Genomic DNA, 25292 nt, shown 5'->3' on the forward strand with positions numbered 1-25292 from the left:
TGACTACTAATTCATAACATTTGCTATCTGCATGCTTAGCATATGTATAAAGAATTCAACGAAAATCTATGGATTGTAAATAAAGAGAACCTAATACTATAGCCTTCTGAGCTAGGAAATTTTCGACTCTAAAATTTTAAATGAAAGCAGTTGGAGCAGTTATACATATACTGATGGAATAACTGGAGGCAACTCGTGAGAAATGGCCTTAGTTGAGTGTATACGACGTTTCGACATGATATATTTTTTCGTTTGGGGAAAAAAATATGTTGCCTTGGTGTTATACTACCTTTTCTCCCAAAAGATTGTGCCATTTGGCAGATTGGTAGAATTTTTGACGTTTTGTGTTTGCAAAATATTCATCCCCACCTAAGAGTTACTACAATTTTCTATAGAAAAACAATTTTGACAAAATCTTCTATAGAAATAAAATTTTTACAAAATTTTCTATAGAAATAAAATTTTGAGAGAATTTTCTATAGAAATAAAATTTTGACAAAATTTTGTATAGAAATAGAATTTTGACAAAATTTTCTATAGAAATAAAATTTTGACAACATTTTCTATAGCAATACAATTTTGACAAAATTTTCTATAAAAATAAAATTACGACAAAATTTTCTGTAGAAGAAAAATTCACAAAATTTTCTACAGAAATAAAATTTTGACAAAATTTTCTAGAGAAATGAAATTTTGACAAAATTTTCTATAGAAATAAAATTTTGACAAAATTTTCTATAGAAATAAACTTTTGACAAAATTTTTTATAACATAGAAACAATTTTGACAAAATTTTGTATCGATATAAAATTTGACAAAATTTTCTACAGAAATAAAATTTTGACAAAATTTTCTATAGAATTAAAAGTTTGACAAAATTTTGTATAGAAATAGAATTTTGCCAAAATTTTCTATAGAAATAAAATTTTGACAAATTTTCTATAGAAATTTTTGACAAAATTTTCTATAGAAATAAATTTTTGACAAAATTTTCTAAAGAAACAATTTTGAAAAAATTTTGTATCGATATAAAATTTTGACAAAATTTTCTATAAAAATAAAATTACGACAAAATTTTCTGTAGAAGAAAAATTCACAAAATTTTCTATACAAATAAAATTTTGACAAAATTTTCTACAGAAATAAAATTTTGACAAAATTTTCTTTAGAAATAGAATTTTGACAAAATTTTCTATAGAAATAAAATTTTGACAACATTTTCTATAGCAATACAATTTTGACAAAATTTTCTATAAAAATAAAATTACGACAAAATTTTCTGTAGAAGAAAAATTCACAAAATTTTCTACAGAAATAAAATTTTGACAAAATTTTCTAGAGAAATAAACTTTTGACAAAATTTTGTATCGGTATAAAATTTTGACAAAATTTTCTACAGAAATAAAATTTTGACAAAATTTTCTATAGAATTAAAAGTTTGACAAAATTTTGTATAGAAATAAAATTTTGACAAAATTTTCTATAGAAATAAAATTTTGACAAAATTTTCTAGAGTAATACAATTTTGACCAAATTTTCTATAGAAATAAAATTTTAACAAAATTTTCGATAGAAATAAAATTTTGACAACATTTTTTATAGCAATAAAATGTTGACAAAATTTTTTATAGAAATAAAATTTTGACAAAATTTACTATACAAATAAAATTTTGGCAAAATTTACTATAGAAATAAAATTTTAACAAAATTTTCTATAAATTCACTAATTTAATTTACCTTTTTGTAGAAGTAGTAACTTTCCCTTGTTAGTGCAAGATAAATTCGTTCATAATATCGTAATATATAATGAAATAAAATAATAAAACATTTCATTAGAAGAAAAAACTTTTTTTACACTGACCAAAGAAATTTGATCAACAACTTCAAAATAAGAGTTTTTAAATTTGGTGGATTCTTGGTAAAATTTCCCTTAAATTTTCGTACATTATTTTTGGCATGAGTGGCAACCGTGGTCCGGTATGCAAAAGTTATGACAGTGTCCTTCATAGTTTGCAATCAATTTCGAGAATGTTGCATTCGAATCGAAATGTCCATACAATTTTTTTCATTTAATTTATCTAATCTACGCAAAAAAATATAAAAGTCAAAGAAATTTTCTCCAAACCTAATAATTCCGTGAACTAAAATATAATTAAATTGGCTTTAGTGCAATATAGTTCACTTGTTTTTAAGTGTAAATAACGAAGACAGAGATTGAGAAGATTTTAATTTGGGATTAGATAACAGAAATATTGAATATTTCTACGTGTGCGTTTGCTTATACTTACCGACATAGTAGGGTGTATAACATGGCGTCTGCAGCGTATCCTTTATCAATGTCTCTTTGGCAAAACCAAAATCTGTTAATTTCAATATTCCATTTGGTTTCGGTGATGTATATAATAAATTTTCTGGTTTCAAATCTCTATGAGCGATATCACGACTGTGCAGATATTGAACAGCTACGCATATTTCATGCATAATTTGGGCTGCCTCTGTTTGAAAGAGAGAAAGATAGGAAATGCCATACATTAAAATGGAGTTCAAAACGCAAAGGCAAACATTGATAATTCTAATAATGATAAGATTCTGGCTGAGTAAATTTGATCATTTTATCTATTACCCCTTTCTGTGAATGCACCATCCTCGTTATCTTGTATACGTTGAAATAATTCACCACCTTCCATACTGAATGAAAAAAGATAACATGTTAATATTTTAATTTATTTTTACACAATTCTATTGCAAACTAATTGCTTTGTCTATTTGCTGCACTCACCATTCCATTACTACCAGAAGACATTTATTGCCGGCATAGGTGTTCTCATAGACATCAACTATATTAACAATGTGACGACAGCCGCTAACACGCCAATGTAGGTCAACTTCACGTCTTGCTTTTGGACTATCTAATAGGACCTGGAACGATATTTTATATGAAATTAATAAAAATAAGTTAAAAAAGGGAATGTTTAGACTTGTCGAGCCATATCGATGTGGATCACATACAAAATCTTTTAAACTAAAAGTAGGGATTGTAATCAGAATTAAATAAAACCATCCATTTAAATGTGTTTTGGTCAAAATTTTATTTTTATAGAAAAATTTGTCAAAATATTATTTCTATATAAAATTTTGTCAAAATATTATTTCTATATAAAATTTTGTCAAAATTTTATTTGTATAGAAAATTTTGTCAAAATTTTATTTCCATTGAAAATTTTGTCAAAATTTTATTTCTATAGAAAATTTTTTCAAAATTTTATTTATATAGAAATTTTTTTTTAAAATGTTATTACTATAGAAAATTTTTTCAAAATTTTATTTCTATAGAAAATTTTGTCAAAATTTTATTTTTATAGAAAATTTTGTCAAAATTTTATTTCTATAGAAAATTTTGTCAAAATTTTATTTCTTTAGAAAATTTTGTCAAAATTTTATTTCTATAGAAAATTTTGTCAAAATTTTATTTCTATAGAAAATTTTGTCAAAATTTTATTTCTATAGAAAATTTTCTCAAAATTTTATGCTTGAGAATAATGGATGGATGTAGACCATTATTCTCAAGCATGCGGTATTGCTGAATGTATGGCACAAATGTTCTTGCTAAGCAGTTATTAACCTTAACTATTTACCCGTGTTTTGCTGGATAATTCTCTTCTTTTCTTCATTAAATTCTATTTAACATACCTTTAATGCATATTTTTGGTTTGACTTGCGACTTGTGCACTGAACGACTTTTCCGTTTATGCCCAGACCCAAGACTGTATTAGAAATTTCATAATCATCCACCAATGGTGAGGATTTTGGCTGTCTGTGATGCTGCAAGGCTGAGCCTTGGCTCATTGGTGGCTTCGCCATTTTAAACATTGCAGTGTTGTGGCTCGGATCCGTCGTGAATTAGGTTTATATGGTTCTGTAAACAAAGTAGCAAAAAATGAATAATTGTTCATGAAATAAATTTTTACAAATAATTTTGTTTTGTATAAAAATATATAAATATATGAAATAATTATTATTTAATATTTGTTTTTATATAATTGTTAATATTGGATTATGCATCCAAACTATATAATACATTATAAATAATATTTTGCTCCGAAACGATTTTTTAAGTTAATAAATTAAAAAATAAAGTCAATTAAAAAAATTATTGAAAATATTTTACATTTTTAATTAAAATATCAATTAATATTTTAATTTGATAAAATATTATTTCAACATCCCAGCAAAAACAGTAGTGTTCTTTTGGATCCAAAAGTGGTGCAAAATTGACGCAGAAGCGATGCATTTAACATGGGCTTGTCATAGGACGGATGTCCACCATTTCAACAGCCGTTGCACTGAATCGCTTCTGAAAGTGTAAACCGAATTCAGTGTTTTGAATGTGAATTAAAATTTTTGTGATATTTTACAAATAAATAAATTTTGTATTTTACGATTTGTAATGAATTTTTACGCTTGTATGTAACGTTTTAAAATTTCGCAATTTTTGTAGAATAGATTCAATATTTTTTTCGACAAAATTTAAATAATTTGTACCATTTGATTTATTCTTACTCTGTTTCTCACTTATTAGAAACAAAAAAGTTAAAATTGCCCATTACAAATATGAAAAAAGCGAGTTATAAAAAATTTAATTAAAATAACATCCTGTGTAGTTAAAATAAAGAACATCTTTGGAAGGGCGTTTTTGGAAGTGCTTTAAAGTTGTGTGGTTAATTTAATTGTCATTAAAATTTCAAGAAAAATCCAACTAATTATAATTCCATAAGAAAGTATAACCTCTTGCAAAATTACAAGGATTTGATCTAGAGGAAAAATAATTAGAAAAAATACAATAAATAATTGATTATCTCAATTAAATTTATTAATTAATAATGAATCAAAGGTGCTGGAAGAAATCAATTATTTTGTTAATCAAATTTAATTATAGAAATTTATATATATATATATATATATATATATATATATATATATATATATATATATATATATATATATATATATATATATATATATATATATATATATATATATATATATATATATATATATATATATATATATATATATATATATATATATATATATATATATATATATATATATATATATATATATATATATATATATATATATATATATATATATATATATATATATATATATATATATATATATATATTGAAAAAAGCAATGAACCCACCAGGAAGAAAACTTTTGATTAATTTTAGAAAATGTTGAATATTTTTAGAAAATTTTAACTAAACAGTATTACAAAGGCTGGAATCACGCCGGTATCACAAAAATAAGTAAATATTTTTCGACAAATTCAAGAAAATGTATTAGACATAATTAATTTTTTTCGCATGTTAAGGTGGGTATTAAGTTCGAGTTAAAGGTGAGTATTAAGTTCGAGTTTAGCCGCTAAAATCGCTAAAGTGAAAACTAAATCAGTAAGAAAAATGCATGAAATTATACATATTTGTTGCAAATTTTATTATAACTTGATGGGGAAAAGCCCAAAGCAAATTTTCACAAAGTTTGTGTTCCTTAAAATAAATTATTAATAAAGAAAAGTAATCGTGAAAAATGACGTTTTTAGCGGCTAAACTCGAACTTAATACCCACCTTAAGCCGCAAAAATCGTCATTTTTTCACGATTACTTTTCTTTAATAATCCATTTTAAGGAACACAAACTTTGTGAAAATTTGCTTTGGGCTATTCCCAATCAAGTTATAATTAAATCTGCAACAAATATGTATGATTTTATGCCTTTTTTTACTGATTTAGTTTTCACTTTAGTGGAAAAAGGACGATTTTAGCGGCTAAACTCGAACTTAATACTCATCTTTAAAGAAAAATTTGTAGTTTGAAGGAAAAAATTGGAGTTCAAAATTGGAGGAGTATCTTTAGTGACATACGAAGTTCATGATAGACGCATTTGTAGTAAAATTTACAAATTTAAAGAAATAATGAATTATTTTGTGAGAAATACGAATTTAGTAAATCTTTATGCTTAATTTGTATATAATTTTTTCCAGTTTTTTTAGTAATTTAACTAACGTACACAAAAATTTATTAGAGTAAAGGAAACTTTCTCCAAACATAATAACTCCATGAACTAAAACAAAGTTTAATTGACTTTAGTGAAATAGAGAGTACAAATTTTTTTGAGTGTAGGTAGCGATTATTTTTTACAACATTCGACGTGAAATAACTCAACAACAATGCATCGATGAACTTAATTCAATTTTTTTGCCACATATCGTGAGATTGAGATTGCATGAACAGTTGACCGTTAACAAATTTTTTCGCGTTGGATCCACGGTTGCCACTCGAGCCACAAAAAATTTACCACAATTTGGAGAAAATTCTACCAAACAAAAAAATCATCTGTAGAAAATTTTGTCAAGATTTTATTTCTGTAGAGAATTCTTTTTCAAAATTTTATTTATATAGAAAATTTTGTCAAAATTTTATTCCTGTAGAAAATTGTGTCAAAATTTTAGTTCTATTGAAAATTTTGTCAAAATTTTATTTCTATAAAAAATTTTATTTTTATAGAAAATTTCGTCGAAATTTTTGTTCAAAATTTTATTTCTATAAAACTTTTTTTCAAAATATTATTTCTATAGAAAATTTTGTTACAATTTTATTTCTATAGAAAATTTTGTTAAAAGTTTATTTCTATAGAAATTTTTGCCAAAATTTTTTTCTTACAAAATTTTGTCAAAATTTTATTTCTATAAAACATTTTTTCAAAATATTATTTCTATAGAAAATTTTGTCAAAATTTTATTTCTATAGAAAATTTTGTCAAAATTTTATTTCTATAGAAAATTTTGTCAAAATTTTATTTCTATAGAAAATTTTGTCAAAATTTTATTTCTATAGAAAATTTTGTCAAAATTTTATTTCTATAGAAAGTTTTGTAAAAATTTTATTTCTATAGAAAATTTTGTCAAAATTTTATTTTTATAGAAAATTTTGTCAAAATTTTATTTCTATAAAACATTTTTTCAAAATATTATTTCTATAGAAAATTTTGTCCAAATTTTAGTTTTATAGTAATTTTTGTCAAAATTTTACTTCTATAGAAAATTTTGTCAAAATTTTAGTTTTATTGTAATTTTTGTCAAAATTTTATTTCTATAGAAAATTTTGTCAAAATTTTATTTCTATAGAAAATTTTTATCAATATTTTAGTTTTATTGTGATTTTTGTCAAAATTTTATTTCTATAGAAAATTTGGTCAAAATTTTATTTCTATAGAAAGCTTTGTCAAAATTTTATTTCTGTAGAAAATTTTGTCAAAATTTTAATTCTATAGAAAATTTTATCAAAATTTTATTTCTATAGATTTTTTTTTTCAAAATTTCATTTCTATAGAATTTTTTTTTTTCAAAATTTTATTTCTATAAAACATTTTGTCAAAATTTTATTTCAATAAAAAAATTTGTCAAAATTTTATTTCTATAGAAAATTTTGTCAAAATTTCATTTCTATAGAAAATTTTGTGTAAATTTTATTTCAATACAACATTTTGTCAAAACTTTATTTCTATAGAAAATATTGTCAAAATTTGCAAAATCTACCATAACATCAAGAATTCTACTAATCTACCAAACAGTAAAAAATCTACCATTTTTGGTAGGATTCTACCAACTGTGGCAACCGTGGTTGGATCCCACCAATCTACCAAACAGTAAAAATCTACCATTTTTGGTAGAATTCTACCAACTGTGGCGACCGTGGTTGGATCCCACACAATTTCTTAATCGCTGAAAAAAGGTTCGTGTCGATTGGTCGGAAGAAATGCTCCAAAAATAAGATCGCGGTTCTTTAAAACAAGTCTATAACATCGTGACAGGTAATGAATAATGGATTTACGCATATGAGCCCTAAAGTAAACATCAGTCGAAATTCGACGTCTGAAGAAGTGGTTAATGTATTCAGAATGCATGTTTCTTCGACAATAAAGCGATTTTCGATGATTAACATTTGTTTTTATTCTCTAATCTCAATATATAAAAGGCAACCCTCGTATACAGGATTTTAATTTGAATATATAGAATTGCCGTTTTGCATGTTAAATACAAACAAAAAAACAAGTATTATTATTTTTTAATTTCATTATCTTTTACGGAATTTATGAACTGTTTTTATTTCGGTTATCTTCCTTTCAAACTATTTGCCCCAAATGTATTCGCATACTAAATATAAGAAACAATAATTATTACGAAATTACGATTTATTACTTAAAACGTATGTATTTGTTTCCAACTGGTGGGCTTTTCTTGGGAAATTGTATTCCATTTCCATATTAGGTAATTACTTCCATTTATTTGAACCATTTTTCCACAATGTCATTTCCTATTTATCACTTTTCCTTCTCTCATTTTCTCCTCGTTTTGTTGGGAGTGCAACAGGTCTTTTTCATGCGCATTTCAATGTCATGTCTTTTTGAGAAATGGCCATAGGGTTTGTAAGTAGGAGGTGTCATAAACATTGTACGTCACTTCACATGAAGGTCAATATGTCATGTGCTGAAAAAAATTGTAGTCCTTCAGAAGTTGTGCAAAATGATGATAGGATACATACATATATTCATACATACGCTATATACACTGAAAAATAGTGAACCCACCAGGAAGAACATTTTTCGTTCATTTTAGAAAATTTAGATTATTTTTAGAAAATTTTAACTAGACAGTATTACTAACGCCGACGTGACGCCGATATCACAAAAATAATTAAATATTTATTGACAAATTCAAAAAAATTTATTAGCCATAATTTTGTTTCACTTGTTAAAGAAATGTTGTAGTTTGAAGGAAAAAATTGGAGTTCAAAATTGCAAGAATGTCTTTAGTGCCATACGAAGTTTAATTTCCCCCCTTTTTATACCCACCATCATAGATAGAATGGTGACGGGGGTGTAATAAGTTTGTCATTCCGTTTGTAACACATCGAAATATCGATTTATATTTATGTCTATGGGCATTTCCGAATTTCCGACTATATAAAGTATATATATATTCTTGATCAGGGAAAATTCTAAAACGATATAACGATGTCCGTCTGTCTGCCTGTCTATTGTAATCAGTTTTCAATAATGAAGCAATCGTGCTGAAATTTTGCACAAACTTCTCGGGCTTCTAGATTCTTTAATTTTTATTCAATTTGTCTGAAATTGGAAATGTGGAGGTATTTTAGGACCATAAAGAGATGTGCCGAAAGTGGTGAGTATCGGTCCATGTTTTGGTATAGCCCTCATATAGACCGATCTCCCGATTTTACTTCTTGGGCTTCTAGATTCCTTAATTTTTATTCAATTTGTCTGAAATTGGAAATTTTGGGACCATAAAGAGGTGTGCCAAAAATGGTGAGTATCGATCCATGTTTTGGTATAGCCCTCATATAGACCGATCTCCCGAATTTACTTCTTGCGCTTCTAGAAACCGTAGTTTTTATCTAATTTACTTGAAATTTAAAATCTAGAAGTATTTTAAGACCATAAAGAGGTGTGCCGAAAACGATGAGTACCGGTCCATGTTTTGGTATAGCCCCCATAAGACCGATCTGCCGATAAAAATCGTAGTTTATATCTATCATAAAACCCCCATGAAATTTCAAAGGAATCTATAATATTTGGTTCATGGTGGTGCGTATTTAAGATTCGGCCCGGCCGAACGTACTGCTGTATATACTTGTTTTATTTACGATAATTAACTAATGTACGCAAAACAAGTAAGGAAAGTCTAAAGTCGGGCGAAGCCGACTATATTATACCCTGCACCACTTTGTAGATCTAAATTTTCGATACCATATCACATCCGTCAAATGTGTTGGGGGCTACATATAAAGGTTTGTCCCAAATACATACATTTAAATACCACTCAATCTGGAAGAATTTGATAGACTTCTACAAAATCTATAGACTCAAAATTTAAGTCAGCTAATGCACTAGGGTGGAACACAATGTTAGTAAAAAAATATGGGAAACGTTTAAATCTGAAGCAATTTTAAGGAAACTTCGAAAAAGTTTATTTATGATTTATCGCTCGATATATATGTATTAGAAGTTTAGGAAAATTAGAGTCATTTTTACAACTTTTCGACTAAGCAGTGGCGATTTTACAAGGAAAATGTTGGTATTTTGACCATTTTTGTCGAAATCAGAAAAACATATATATGGGAGCTATATCTAAATCTGAACCGATTTCAACCAAATTTGGCACGCATAGCAACAATGCTAATTTTACTCCCTGTGCAAAATTTCAACTAAATCAGAGTTAAAAATTGGCCTCTGTGGTCATATGAGTGTAAATCGGGCGAAAGCTATATATGGGAGCTATATCTAAATCTGAACCGATTCCAACCAAATTTGGCGCGCATTGCACCAATGCTAATTCTACTCCCTGTGCAAAATTTCAACTAAATCGGAGTTAAAAATTGGCCTCTGTGGTCATATGAGTGTAAATCGTGCGAAAGCTATATATGGGAGATATATCTAAATCTGAACCGATTTCAACCAAATTTGGCACGCATAGCTACAATGCTAATTCTACTCCCTGTGCAAAATTTTAACCAAATTGGGGTAAAACTCAGGCTTCTGGGACCGTATTAGTCCATATCGGGCGAAAGATATATATGGGAGCTATATGTAAATCTGAACCGATTTCAATAAAATTTGGCACACTTGACTATAGTGCTAATTGTTCTTCTTGTGCAAAATTTTAGGCAAATTAGGGTAAAAGTCTGACTTCTGGGGCCATATAAGTCCATATCGGGCGAAATATATATACGGGAGCTATATCTAAATCTGAACCGATTTCTTCCAAAATCAATAGGGATCTATTCTGAGCCAATACACATACTTGTGCCAAATTTGAAGTCGATCGGACTAAAACTGCGACCTAGACTTTGATTACAAAATGTGTTCACGGACAGACGGACAGACGGACATCGCTATATCGACTCAGGAGCCCACCCTGAGCATTTTTGCCAAAGACACCATGTGTCTATCTCGTCTCCTTCTGGGTGTTGCAAACATATGCACTAACTTATAATACCCTGTTCCACAGTGTGGAGCAGGGTATAAAAATATGGGAAACATTTAAATGTAAAGCAATTTTAAGGAAACTTCGCAAAAGTTTATTTATGATTTAGCGCTCGATTTACATGTATTAGAAGTTTGGGAAAATTAGAGTCATTTTTACAACTTTTCGACTAAACAGTGGCGATTTTACAAGGAAAATGTTGGTATTTTGACCATTTTTGTCGAAATCAGAAAAACATATACATGGGAGCTATATCTAAATCTGAACCGATTTCAACCAAATTTGGCACGCATAGCTACAATGCTAATTCTACTCTCTGTGCAAAATTTTAACTACATCGGATCAAAAAATTGGTCTCTGTGGTCATATGAGTGTAAATCGGGCGAAAGCTATATATGGGAGCTATATCTAAATCTGAACCGATTTCAACCAAATTTGGCACGCATAGCCACAATGCTAATTCTACTCCCTGTGCAAAATTTCAACTAAATCGGAGCAAAAAATTGGCCTCTGTGGTCATATGAGTGTAAATCGGGCGAAAGCTATATATGGGAGATATATCTAAATCTGAACCGATTTCAACCAAATTTGGCACGCATAGCTACAATGCTAATTCTACTCCCAGTGCAAAATTTCAAATAAATCGGTGCCAAAGATTGGCCTCTGTGGTCATATGAGTGTAAATCGGGCGAACGATATATATGGGAGCTATATCTAAATCTGAACCGATTTCAATAAAATTTGGCACACTTGACTACACTACTAATTGTACTCCTAGTTCAAAATTTCAACCAAATTGGGGTAAAACTCTGGCTTCTGGGACCGTATTAGTGCATATCGGGCGAAAGATATATACTGGAGCTATATCCAAATCTGAACCGATTTCAATGAAATTTGGCACACTTGACTATAGTACTAATTGTTCTTCTTGTGCAAAATTTTAAGCCAATTAGGGTAAAACTCTGGCTTCTGGGGCCATATAAGTCCATATCGGGCGAAATATATATATGGGAGCTATATCTAAATCTGAACCGATTTCTTCCAAAATCAATAGGGATCTATTCTGAGCCAAAACACATACTTGTGCCAAATTTGAAGTCGATTGGACTAAAACTGCGACCTAGACTTTGATTACAAAATGTGTTCACGGACAGACGGACATGGCTATATCGACTCAGGAGCCCACCCTGACCATTTTTGCCAAAGACACCATGTGTCTATCTCGTCTCCTTCTGGGTGTTGCAAACATATGCACTAACTTATAATACCCTGTTCCACAGTGTGGAGCAGGGTATAAAAATATTAAAGTAAAGCAAACTTTCTCCAGACATAATAATTCTATGGACTAAAATAAAGTTAAAATGGCTTTAGTAAAATAGATGGTTCATTTTTTTTTTGAGTATAGCTATATTTCCTGTACGTATATTAGGGTGTGCCGAAAAATGGTACATAATATATTTAATAAAACTAAATAAAATTACTTGTCGGATGAAATTATTCTCTCTACTGTTTTCTCTGTGTTTTCCCATGGATTTATTTTTTGAATTATCTGTCTTTTTGATTCCTGAAGTGCCTGCTACGAGATTTCGATACACGATGGACTTGCTACGGGGTTTTAAATCCCCCTTTATGGCGTCAATACATCTCTGGACACACCATGGCGCCCAAAGATGTGGGTTTTCATTGTACCTATATATAACCAGTGAATTCAATTAGCACTTTTATTCAATTGAAAGAAAATTACACATTTTTATTGAACAGAACAATTGAAAGTATAAATCATAATTTATACCGTTTGTGCCATACTGTTTTGATTTCCTTTTAGTAATTGCTCGAGGCAATTGACGGAAGATAAGCAAATAAGCAAATAAACAAATAAATGTTCAATCGAAAGCTTACTAGTACATGCACTGCAAAAAAACATTGTCGGAAGTCTAAAGATGTCATGTCCTTAAAAATTCGCATATGATACAAATTAATTGATCCAATTAATTTTTAATTGAAATGACTTCAATCGCAGAAATGATAGAATCAATTAAAAAATTAATTGAAAGTCAATTAAAAAATAATTGATCCAATTAAAAAATGAATTGATACTATTAATTTTTGTGATTGATTTTTGTTTCAATTAAAAATATTGTTGAATCAATTATATTTTTAATTAAATATTTTTTAAAACTCAATTAAAATTTTAATTTGAAAAATTTTCGTGGTCATAAATTTTTTAGGTCATAAAATTTTTGAGACAAACTTGAAATAAAGAAAATTTCATTACTGGGGACATTTTTGTAAAAATTAACGACCCTGCCAGCATTTCAAAGTTCCATTTCATCCTCATCGCTACCACAGACTCGTAAAAACGCTGGAGCATCAGCCGAATATTGCAGAATTGCCACTTATAAATAAACATAGTTCCTCTTTAAGGCATTATGTTTAATGTGTTTTCATTCGTATAAATGTTATACCTGGAATAATTTATAAAATTTTATTCAAATTAATAAACATCTAAACAATCGTATTGTACTTAACCACAATGATTATTTTACAACTATCTTAAAATGCACTTTTACTAATAGTTTGAAAGGGCTCTTTTTGGCGTCGTTCTAAATTTACCTAATAAGGCACCTAATAATTGCACTCTTGCGATACTTTTTTGAAGTAACTTGGCGTGGTACAACTTCTCAATAGTAACGGCACTTTTGTGGCGAGTTTTGGATATCGTATACGACTGTTTTCGACGTGGTGGGGATTCTCAGAAGTATCGTCAAAATGTTGGCAGGGTAAAACAAAATATATGTTTTGCCATAAACGTAAGGCAATTTTAGCATTACTTTAACAATAGACTTTTTTTCTGTGTAGTTGCTTCGACTTTAAAATGCTTATAAAACAAACTTCCGTTGAACTAAGGCCACCTTGTCTTTGATATATCTGATCCATTTCTTAAATATCCTTAAATTCGATGATTTTTATATTCTGGCTATAAAGATGAAAATAATTCAATAATAGGATATGGCTTTCAAGATTTTATTTTAAATGTTGCATACTGAACATTCACTTTGATTTTTCCAATTGAATTTAATCATAGTAGTTTTAACATAGTTTGTTTTGTCCTTTTTTCATTAGTATATATAATTTTCTTGTCAAATGAATTATTAAAATAATCTGAATTAAATGCTAAAGAAATAATAAATTGTTCTGGTTTATTAATTGTCCAAGAGGTTATGGGCCCAGAAGACTTCATTTAGGATACACGTTTAATTCAGATTTGTAAGGATTTAAAGGAATTTTAAGTTTCAAAAGAATCACTTCAAGATCTATAGAATGATGGATGCTAAGCCAAAGATAGCGAAACTTAATAACGAAAATTATGCGGTATGGAAATTTAAATTAGAACTTTTGTTGCGCAAACAAGGATTATGGAAGCATGTGATTGAAGGAGTTCGTCCAACGCCTATTGTTGAAAACAATATTTTAAAAAATAAAGCGGAAATTGACAACTGGGAGTACAGGGATGATGAAGCCAGAGGAACAATCGGTTTATTGGTAATGGACGATCAATTGGGACATATCCGAAATTTAAACACTGCCAAAGCGACTTGGGATGCCCTAAAAAATTACCACGAAAAGAATACCTTAACCAACAAGGTCTATTTAATGCGATCTATTTGCAGCTTAAAGCTCAATGAAGATGGAGACGCTATTGCTCACATCAATACAATGAACGAACTGTTTACCAAATTACGCGATGTTGGTGAAGAATCATTATCAGACAAATGGAGTGCAGCGATGTTGCTGAGTAGTTTGCCAGAAACATATGGCACACTTATAACCTCTCTAGAGTCCCGAAAGGAAGATGAAGTTACTTTTGCTTTAGTTCAACAAAGAGTAATTGCTGAATATGAACGACGAACAAGATTTTCTCATGCTACAGGTGATGTTGTTTTGAAAGTAGTGAACAAGAGCGTCGGTGAGTGTTATTTTTGTAAAAAGACGGGACATCAAAAGAAGAATTGTTATAAGTACAAAACTTGGAAGGCTAAGCATGGAAGTGGATCGAACAAAATAAATGTAGCAGAAGAGAAATTTGATAATGAAACCCACGAGGAATTTTTGTTCAAGATCGGTGAGAAAGTAAAATGGTCTTGGTTGATCGATTCAGGGGCAACGCGACATGCCGTTAGCGAAAAGAATTTTTTTAAAAATTTGGATGAATCTTACAAGAGTTCTATAGAAGTTGCTAACGGACAATCCATAGCTATAGAAGGAATTGGTTGCGGTGATATAGAAATGATTAGCACCGACGGTGTCGTAAACAAGCTAAGATTAACAGAAGTACTTTATGCGCCAAGTTTAGTTGGAAATATAATATCTGTGAGGCAATTGACTAAAACTGGCCATAACGTCTCATTCAAGAATAACAGATGTTTTATTAATTATGGAAATTGTAACATCGGTACAGCAGATGCCAACGGCGATATGTATATGTTGCGAAAAACTGATGCAGTTAACTCTATTTTGGAGCATAACTCCAACTGTATTCACACATGGCATCGAAAGTTAGGACACAGAGATCCAGTCGCCATTAAAAAAATGTTTTCAGAAAATATGGTGGATGGCATTAACATAGTGGATTGCGGTATAAAAGAAATTTGTGATGTTTGTGTTAAGGGCAAAATGACAAGGTTGCCATTTCCAAAACAATCGGTATCTACGTCATGTGCACCACTGGATTTAATTCATACGGATGTATGTGGTCCAATGCAAACAAGTACACCATCAGGAAAGAGATATTTGGTTACATTCATAGATGATTTTTCCGGCTTCACAACCATACGTTTGATATCTCATAAATCTGAAGTTGAACCAATGTTTAAAGATTTTGTCAATTTATGTCGCACTAAGTTTGGTCGAGTTCCTAAGGTTTTACGTTCTGATAGAGGAGGTGAGTACATTAGCAAAAGTTTCAGCCAATTTCTAAAATCAGAAGGAATAGAAAATCAGTTTACGGCCCCGTACACCCCTCAACAAAATGGAAAAGCAGAACGGAAAAATAGAACCCTAATTGAGATGACTAGATGTTTACTTATTGATGCGAAACTTCCAAATAAATTTTGGGGAGAAGCAGTAACAACGGCTAATAATATTCAGAATGTAGTTTTCACTAGATCAAAAACTGCTACACCCCACGAACTCTGGTATGGAAATAAACCATCAATGAAGAATATGCATGTATTTGGTTCAAAGTGTTTTGTTCATACACCATCTCATTTAAGACGTAAGATGGATCACAAAGCTAATGAAATGATTTTTCTTGGTTATGAGCAAAATTCTAAATCATTTCGCTGTTATAATCCAGAAACGAATCGTGTTGTCATAAGTCGCGACGTTTTATTTACAGATTTTACTGAAGATGCTCTTGAAAATCCTCTTGAATATAAAACGAACAATTTTTCAAGTAACAAATTATTGATTGAGGAGGAGTTAGGTCTCGATATTGCAATCAATAATTGTGAAACTAGCAATGCTGCAAACCGAATAGATTCAGAAAACAAGGAAGCAGTTAGTGAAAATGGAAATTGTCAAAATAATTTCTTGGAGGAGAATAATGAAAGGGTTCTCACAAAAATATGGTGTTGATTTCGATGAAGTTTTTGCTCCCGTAGTGAACCATACCACTTTGCGAGTTTTCCTTTCGATTGCCGGAAAAAGGAAAATGGTAGTCAATCATCTTGATGTGAAATCTGCATTTTTGAATGGCAAGTTAACGGAGACTTTGTACATGAAGCAACCACAGGGCTTTACTACAGGTAACCCTGAGCTCGTGTGTTTGTTGAAGAAGAGCATTTATGGATTAAAACAAGCTGCAAGGACTTGGAATAATGCACTTCATGAAGTTCTCCAAAAGTTAAATTTCACTCAAAGTTTAAATGATCCCTGTCTGTATGTCAGATATACTGATAATGGTATATGCTACATAGTGGTTCACGTTGATGACATCTTAATTGCATGTGATACACAAGGAGAAATTGATGAAATTCAAAAACAACTTAATGATCACTTTGAGACTAAAAACTTAGGAACTCTCAAATATTATTTGGGTATAGAAATTTTTAGGGATAAGGCTGGTAATTTTCAAATTGGCCAATCACACTATATCCACAAAACAGTTGAAGAGTTTGGATTGCTCGAAGCGAAGCCTGCAAATACTCCAATGGATTTATGTTACGGAAAAGGCGAAGAATCAAAATTACTTGAAAACAATACATTATATAGAAAGCTTATTGGACATCTACTATATATCTCTGTTAATACAAGGCCAGACATTTCAGCTGCTGTCAGCATTTTAGCTCAAAAGGTCTCAAAGCCAACTAATGACGATTGGTTACAATGCAAGCGGGTATTGAGATATTTGAAAACAAATTCTAACTATAAAATTATGCTTAGCAACGAGAAAAATCAGCAAGATCTGGTTGGATATGCTGATGCCAATTGGGCCGAGGACAAATCTGAAAGAAAATCAAACAGCGGCCGAGTATTATTTTATAACGGCGGAACAATCAGTTGGGCATGCCAAAAACAGTCACTTGTAGCAAGTTCAACTTGCGAGTCTGAGTACATATCATTATCTGAAGCGGCAAAGGAAATCAAATGGATACGACAATTGCTCGAAGACATTCGCCAACCAGTTAATGGGCCAACTCAACTATTTAACGACAACCAAAGTTGTTTGCGACTTGTGACTGACGATAAATTTTCTTTTAAAACTAAACATATGGATACAAAATATAAAATGACAAAGGATCTTTCTAAAAAGGGAATAATACAATGTGTCTATTGTCCTACCGATGAAATGATTGCAGATCTCCTAACGAAACCGCTACCACCTATCAAACATAATTATTTTTCTGCGAAATGCAATTTGAAGTGAATGAGGAGGAGTGTTGCATACTGAACATTCACTTTGATTTTTCCAATTGAATTTAATCATAGTAGTTTTAACATAGTTTGTTTTGTCCTTTTTTCATTAGTATATATAATTTTCTTGTCAAATGAATTATTAAAATAATCTGAATTAAATGCTAAAGAAATAATAAATTGTTCTGGTTTATTAATTGTCCAAGATTAAAGACGTTTGTTTTTTTGAAACATGACATAATTTCTACTTGAACTTGAAATTTTAAATTCCGTTTAACATGTTTATGAGGGACTTTAATTTAAGACGATGACAAAAAATGAAATAATTCATGAAAAATGAAATAATTCCAGTATGAAGTTTGCAACCCCAAATTTAAAAGAGAATTGCATCTAATTTGTATCCGTAGTGTAATTCCTCTCTTCTTTGGCAAGGTATCAATAAGGTGAGTACTATGTTCGATTTTTTTTCCACCAAAACACTAAATTAAAAGTACAAATATATTTATTAAGACGATTATATTTTGATCGAGTCTTGCCAAATAATGGATTGAAAAGATCCAAGAAATTGATTGCAAATAATTTTATATTTCTAAATTAATTAATTAAAAAAAGTAATCGTGAAAACAAGCTAGTTTTCAGCTTGAAAAGTGAACATAGAGTACTCAGCTATACAAGATAAATTAATTTAAAAAAAAAAAAAAAAACTTTGGAACTGGGTAAGCTTTTTTTCAGTGTAAAATCCACAAAAAGTGGCCCAAAAATGTATAGTATGGAGGGCGAATTACTCTCTTGCTAAGTTTTTACATGCTAATTTTTATTTTAAAAGTACGTGAACAAACCTTATATTTTCCAATTTCGTTAAATATCCATGTTATATTTAACGAAATTTTCTATTAGTACACGAATCATGCGGCAAGCGTTGAAAACATCAAAGAGAACTTTACAGACAGATTTGAGTAAGAGGTTTCTGTGTGTGTCTGCATTTGAGAGTTGGGGCAATCATGATGACGTCATCTGACATCATCATGCATCAATGCATTTTATTTTTATCATAGAGCTATGGGAGAAACCCTACAAGTTCTCTTTCCTACAGTTTGTATTTCAGAGAATTTCTTTGAATGTTTATTAAAGCCATTGAAGGCAATTACAAAATTAAAATGGCATGGAAAGACCTTACAACTTTTATTAATTCTCTATGGTGACGACGACAATTTCAAGCTATTTCCCAATTGCATTATTATTCAGTGCTGAATGGGGCTTTGCAGTTGTCAAACGAAATTATAATTGCAAATACAATTCATTGGAGATGATGTTGCAAATTTTACAAATATTCCACAATGAGTCAACAAAAATCGTCGAGGATGTTTGACCGCTCATCGCGGCTAATACAGACATTTGTGATAGACGTAGAACATTTAAATTCTCCCCAATTTGTGTCTGACAAATAAAATTTCTATGGCAGACTTTAGTCTAGAAACACAAATGACGTGGGGTACAGTATCACGAGACGATACATTAATTGGTTGTAAATATAAATTAGTTCTCATTGAAAGCTTATGTTTAGTATAGAATTTTAACAAGTATATACGGCCGTAAGTTCGGCCAGGCCGAATCTTATGTACCCTGTAAACTTCTACTAAAGACTGTCATCCACAATCGAATTACTTGGGTTGTGGTAATTCTTGCCGATGGCAAGGTATCTTAAAACTGTTTAACATCGTCTTCTAAATTGTAAGTTAGTCCATACGTGGTATATATTAGACAAAAAAGCAGATTACATACGTATATAATTCAGTTCTTGACCGGTATATTACACTCACAGAAAAAAGTCTGCTAGAAACAGCAGTCGCACGGATGAAAAAGACTGTTTTTCATATGTTTGGCTATAAACATTATATGTTTGGAACACAAATTTTTAAACACAATATTTTTGAGTGCAAGCATATAATGTTCATAAACTAGCATAACATGTTTGGGACATATATGTTAATATGTTAGAACATATTATGTTTGGGACATAAAATGTTTGTAAATATAATATGCTTGGATCAAGGCCGTAGCCAGGATTTTAATTCGGGGGGGGTTCAACTTAAAAAAAAATATTCATATAATCTCATGTGTAGAAAATTTTATTTATGCAAGGTATGTATACAATATTTATACCCTTCACCACTACTGTGGTACAGGGTATAATAAGTTTGTGCATTTGTATGTAACGCCAAGAAGGAGTAATCATAGACCAACCTTTTAGTATACGGATCGGCTTAGAATTAAATTCTGAGTCGATTTAGCGATGTCTGTCTGTCTGTCTGTCTGTCCGTCTGCCTGTCTGTTGATGTATTTTTGTGTGCAAAGTACAGCTCGCAGTTTTAGTCAGATTGTCCTAAAATTTGGTATAGGGTCCTGTTTCGGCTCAAAGACGATCCCTATTGATTTTGGAAAAAATCGGTTCAGATTTAGATATAGCTGCCATATATATTTTTCACCGATCTGGTCATAATTGGCGTGTATATCAACCGATCTTCCTCAAATTCCATAAATCTGAATATTTTATGGGTCTCGAAAAACTTGCAAAATATCAGCCAAATCGGTTCAGATTTAGATATAGCTCCCATATATAGCTTTCGCCCGATTTACACTCATTTGCCCACAGAGCCCAATTTTTTGCTCCGATTTATTTTAAATTTTGCTCAGGGAGTAGAATCAGCATTGTTGCTATGCGTGCCAAATTTGGTTGAAATCGGTTCATATTTAGATATAGCTCCCATATATAGCTTTCGCCCGATTTACACTCATATGACCACAGAGGCTAATTTTTAACTCCGATTTAGTTGAAATTTTGCACAGGGAGTAGAATTAGCATTGTAGCTATGCGATTTTAAATCGGTTCAGATTTAGATATAGCTCCCATATATATATATGTTTTTCTGATTTCGACAAAAATGGTCAAAATACCAACATTTTCCTTGTAAAATCGCCACTGCTTAGTCGAAAAGTTGTAAAAATTACTCTAATTTTCCTAAACTTCTAATACGCATATATCGAGCGATAAATTATAAATAAACTTTTTCAAAGATTCCTTAAAATTGCTTCAGATTTAAACGTTTCCCATATTTTTTTACTAACATTGTGTTCCATCCTAGTCCATTAGCCGACTTAAATTTTGAGTCTATAGATTTTGTAGAAGTCTATCAAATTCTGTCCAGATCGAGCGATATTTAAATGTATGTATTTGGGACAAACCTTTATATATAGCCCCAACGCATTTAACGGATGTGATATGGTATCGAAAATTTAGATCTACAAAGTGGTGCAGGGTATAATATAGTCGGCCCCGCCCGACTTTAGACTTTCCTTACTTGTTTTATAATATTAAATTGAGCCGACGGGCTTTTTGGGGCAGCAAATAAATCAATGACTTCTTCAGTCGGCACATTTATTCGGCGATGAACCGACATTAATGCCAATCCATTGAGTATACTCTCGCTAGTGGAATTTCTAAGATACGTCTTTAATCTCATCATTGTTGAAAATGAACGTTCGGATGAGCACGTAGTAACTGCAGGGATGGAAAATGCAGTACTATAGTACTTTTTTCAATACTTTTTCACCCCGGTCAGTACCGTAGATTTAGAAAAAATAAAAAATAAGATTTAAATTAATATTGAATCTTTGGATTAAGAAAAGTTGAATTGGATATGAAGATGGATATTCCTTCAATGATTTTGTTTTTGATTCCGAGCCAAAGATAAGGCTTCTTTAAAATAAGGCATGTTTTTACGGAGCTATATGTACGTGATGTTAAAGATCACGCAATCTAAATTTTAAAATATTAACGAAATTTCCACAATATTAAGGACTAATTTCTTTAATGTAATGAAATTTTAATTAAAATAAAGTTTACTATCATGACTTTAACAAAAAAGTGTTATATGTAGGACACAAATTTTGGAAATTTGAGCCAAGGCAAAACTTCCTTAAAGTAAAGAAATACATTTTTGATTCAAAGTAATCGTCCTTATCTTTTGAATCATTGGTTGAAAGTTTTTTTTTTTTCTTTTAATTAAAATCATATTTTTTTACTTCGAAGTATCCGGTATAATTTTTATTATTAAATTGGCATCTGTTTGTACGTGTATACCTCGAAGAGAATGAAAATTTGATAAATAAAATATTTATCCTAATTTTAATTTTATTGATCGTAGATTTAAAGCCAGATAGGTCACTAAAAATGTCTTTATTTTAAAGAAGCAGCATCTTTGGCGCGGAATCAATAACAAAATCCTTAGGGGAAGTTCAAAATCTTTGGATCCAAATAAATTTTTTTTAGTGTATCTAGCTTAAGATCTAGGCCATAGGCGTAGGAACGACTGTGGGATAGGGACTTAGACCCCGCAGAAAAATTTTAGACCCCCACCCCCCAGAATTTGAAAACCTATTTACGAGTTTCCACTGTGGTGCAAAATCTGCGCAGAAGCGTTGAATTTAACGACGAACAAGTAATGAAAAGATTTAATTTTTTTTCGTATTTTATCAAATGATATCCGATCCAAAAGCTAAAATTTCAATGCTTAGTGGGATTTAGTACCTTTTGTGTAGACATTTTTGAATGATTTAGTACCTTTTGTGTAGACATTTTTGAGTCGATATCAGATTTTTGGTACAATAGCTTTGACAAAATATTTTAATATTTTGAAAAAGTCTTTATCAACCTTATTTGCTAATAGTCTTTTACAAATATGGCAAAACAGATATGTTCATGTGGGAAGAAAATCTTGATTTTGTAAAAGACATAGTCAAAAACAGGATTTTATTGAACTTCAAGAATGTTTTAGTCGAAAAAAGAATGCGATTATATACTATCGATTTTTATTTCTATATAGAATTTTTGCAAAATTTTATATTTGTAGAAAGTTTTGTCAAAATTTTAATTCAATTGAAAATTTTGTAAAAATGTTATTTCTATAGGAAATTTTTGCAAAATTTTTTTTCTATAGAAAAAATTTTGCAACATTTTTTTGCAAAATTTTATTTCTATAGAAAATTTTTGCAAAATTTTATTTATATAGAAAATTTTGTCAAAATTTTATTTTCTTTAAAATTTAGTCTCTTGACAATAATCTTCCAGTGAAATTTTTGTTGAAATTTAGTAAAAAGTACCTTTCCGCTCACAAAATACCTTTTTTGTACTTTCTTAAAAATTGTATTTTCCATCCCTGAGTAACTGGCAAAGTGACCAAAATTTTTAAAAGAATATGCACGTTTGGAAATATCACTTTATTGCACTCTCCAAGTGCTTCCATCGCTGAATTAGGCAGGTTCTTTTCGCAGGTTTTGCGCCATTTCATTTACAGATGTGTGTTTGGCTATTTCGTTGTTGTTGCTATGGCCAAACAAAGCGAGTCATGTTCACAAAAAGAACAACAAACACACATAAAAATCAGAAAGACATTTTCCAAAAATGAAATTTGTGGTGCGAGAACAAAAACAAATTGTTTTTTTCGACCGTCGTTTGACGGGGGTTTCAACTAGTATTCTATGATTTGTGCAGGTTTTATAGGTAAGCGTTTTTAAAAATAAAACCTCCAGCTTTTCTTCAACATCTTCGATAAGATTTTTCTATGCAGCTAAAAATACATATTTATTTATATAAAAATATTTATTCATTTCGGGGGGGGTTTGATCCCCCTCATCCCCCCCCCCCCCTGAATACGGCCTTGGCTTGGATGCAAACATATATTAATTTAGAAATAGCCTATAAACATATATGTGTTTAGTAGCTTGGACCGCTATTTAACAGGGAGCGATATTGAATTAAGTTGGTGGTTGTTGCTTGTTATTACAAAATTAACATTTTATTTTTCCTTGGGCAATTGATCAGCTACTTCTTTGATCCTTACAAACTGTGTGGTCCGCTGTTCGAATCCCCGTCAGGCAAAAGGTAAAATTAAAATAAAAAATCATAAAATTGAATAATTTCTTCTACAATGTTTGTATTACAGAAAAAGGTGCTAAGAACTAAAAAATCTCGTGGAAGTGAGAAAGATGTGGGAGAATATACAATTAGGCAGAAACAAAATTTTGAGCATTCAGGTCGAAAACCTATGTTGTTACACGGATCAAAAAGACTGTTTTTCATATGTTTGGCTATAAACATTATATGTTTGGAACACAAATTTTTAAACACAATATTTTTGAGTGCAAGCATATAATGTTCATAAACTAGCATAACATGTTTGGGACATATATGTTAATATGTTAGAACATATTATGTTTGGGACATAAAATGTTTGTAAATATAATATGCTTGGATGCAAACATATATTAATTTAGAAATAGCCTATAAAGATATATGTGTTTAGTAGCTTGGAGCGCTATTTAACAGGGAGCGATATTGAATTAAGTTGGTGGTTGTTGCTTGTTATTACAAAATTAACATTTTATTTTTCCTTGGGCAATTGATCAGCTACTTCTTTGATCCTTACAAACTGTGTGGTCCGCTGTTCGAATCCCCGTCCGGCAAAAGGTAAAATTAAAATAAAAAAATCATACAATTGAATAATTTCTTCTACAATGTTTGTATTACAGAAAAAGGTGCTAAGAACTAAAAAATCTCGTGGAAGTGAGAAAGATGTGGGGGAATATACAATTGGGCAGAAACAAAATTTTGAGCATTCAGGTCGAAAACCTATGTTGTTAGCACCTATATTACCTGTTTATTTTCATAATTCATTATGATTGTAAATATATAAATAAATAAATAAAATTTTGAGCACAATATTGTTTGGGAGAATTTTTTTAAGCATATAATATTTTTGGGTGCAAAATGCTTCCAAACATATTATATGTTCACATAATAACATATTGTTTTTTGGAAGACAACATTATTGAATTTGGATGCAAAAATACAAAATGTTTGGAACTTAGACTACCCAAACATATATTGTTTAGACTAATATGCTTTCAAACATATTGGAAGAGATCAAACATATAAATGTTTGGGCAATACCCAAAAATGTATATGCTTGAAGCAAAATATGTTTGGGAGTATATGTTACAGAAGCGATTTTTTGTGAGGGTGCGGTGTTTGCTGTTATATTTTTGTACTTCAGGGCCAAATGAACAACAATTTATAAAATTTTTATGTTCTGAATTTTTCCCCAAAGCATATTTAAGAACCAAAAGTAGTTTTTGGTATATTTTTGCACTGTAATATACTTACAAGCTTCTAAATACGATCAGCAAACATTTTGTTTGCTGTTACTCCTCAATTCGATAAATATTCAAATTTTTGGTCAAATACTATA

General features: G+C 30.0%; 1 protein-coding gene across 1 annotated transcript in view; it reads right to left on the minus strand.

The window, feature by feature from the left end:
- The window catches only part of MAPk-Ak2 (MAP kinase-activated protein kinase 2), a 54221-nt gene that overhangs the window by 2616 nt on the left and 26313 nt on the right, over positions 1-25292 (minus strand). Inside the window, exons 2-5 of the mRNA XM_075298617.1 lie at positions 3691-3916; positions 2780-2919; positions 2624-2688; positions 2289-2495 (exon numbers count right to left, since the gene is read on the minus strand). Coding sequence (XP_075154732.1) covers positions 2289-2495; positions 2624-2688; positions 2780-2919; positions 3691-3870 — 592 coding nt within the window. The 5' untranslated portion in view covers positions 3871-3916. The remainder of the gene's footprint in view (positions 1-2288; positions 2496-2623; positions 2689-2779; positions 2920-3690; positions 3917-25292) is intronic.

The sequence above is a fragment of the Haematobia irritans genome, chromosome 3, assembly GCF_050003625.1.
Source record: "Haematobia irritans isolate KBUSLIRL chromosome 3, ASM5000362v1, whole genome shotgun sequence".
Lineage (NCBI taxonomy): Eukaryota > Metazoa > Arthropoda > Insecta > Diptera > Muscidae > Haematobia > Haematobia irritans.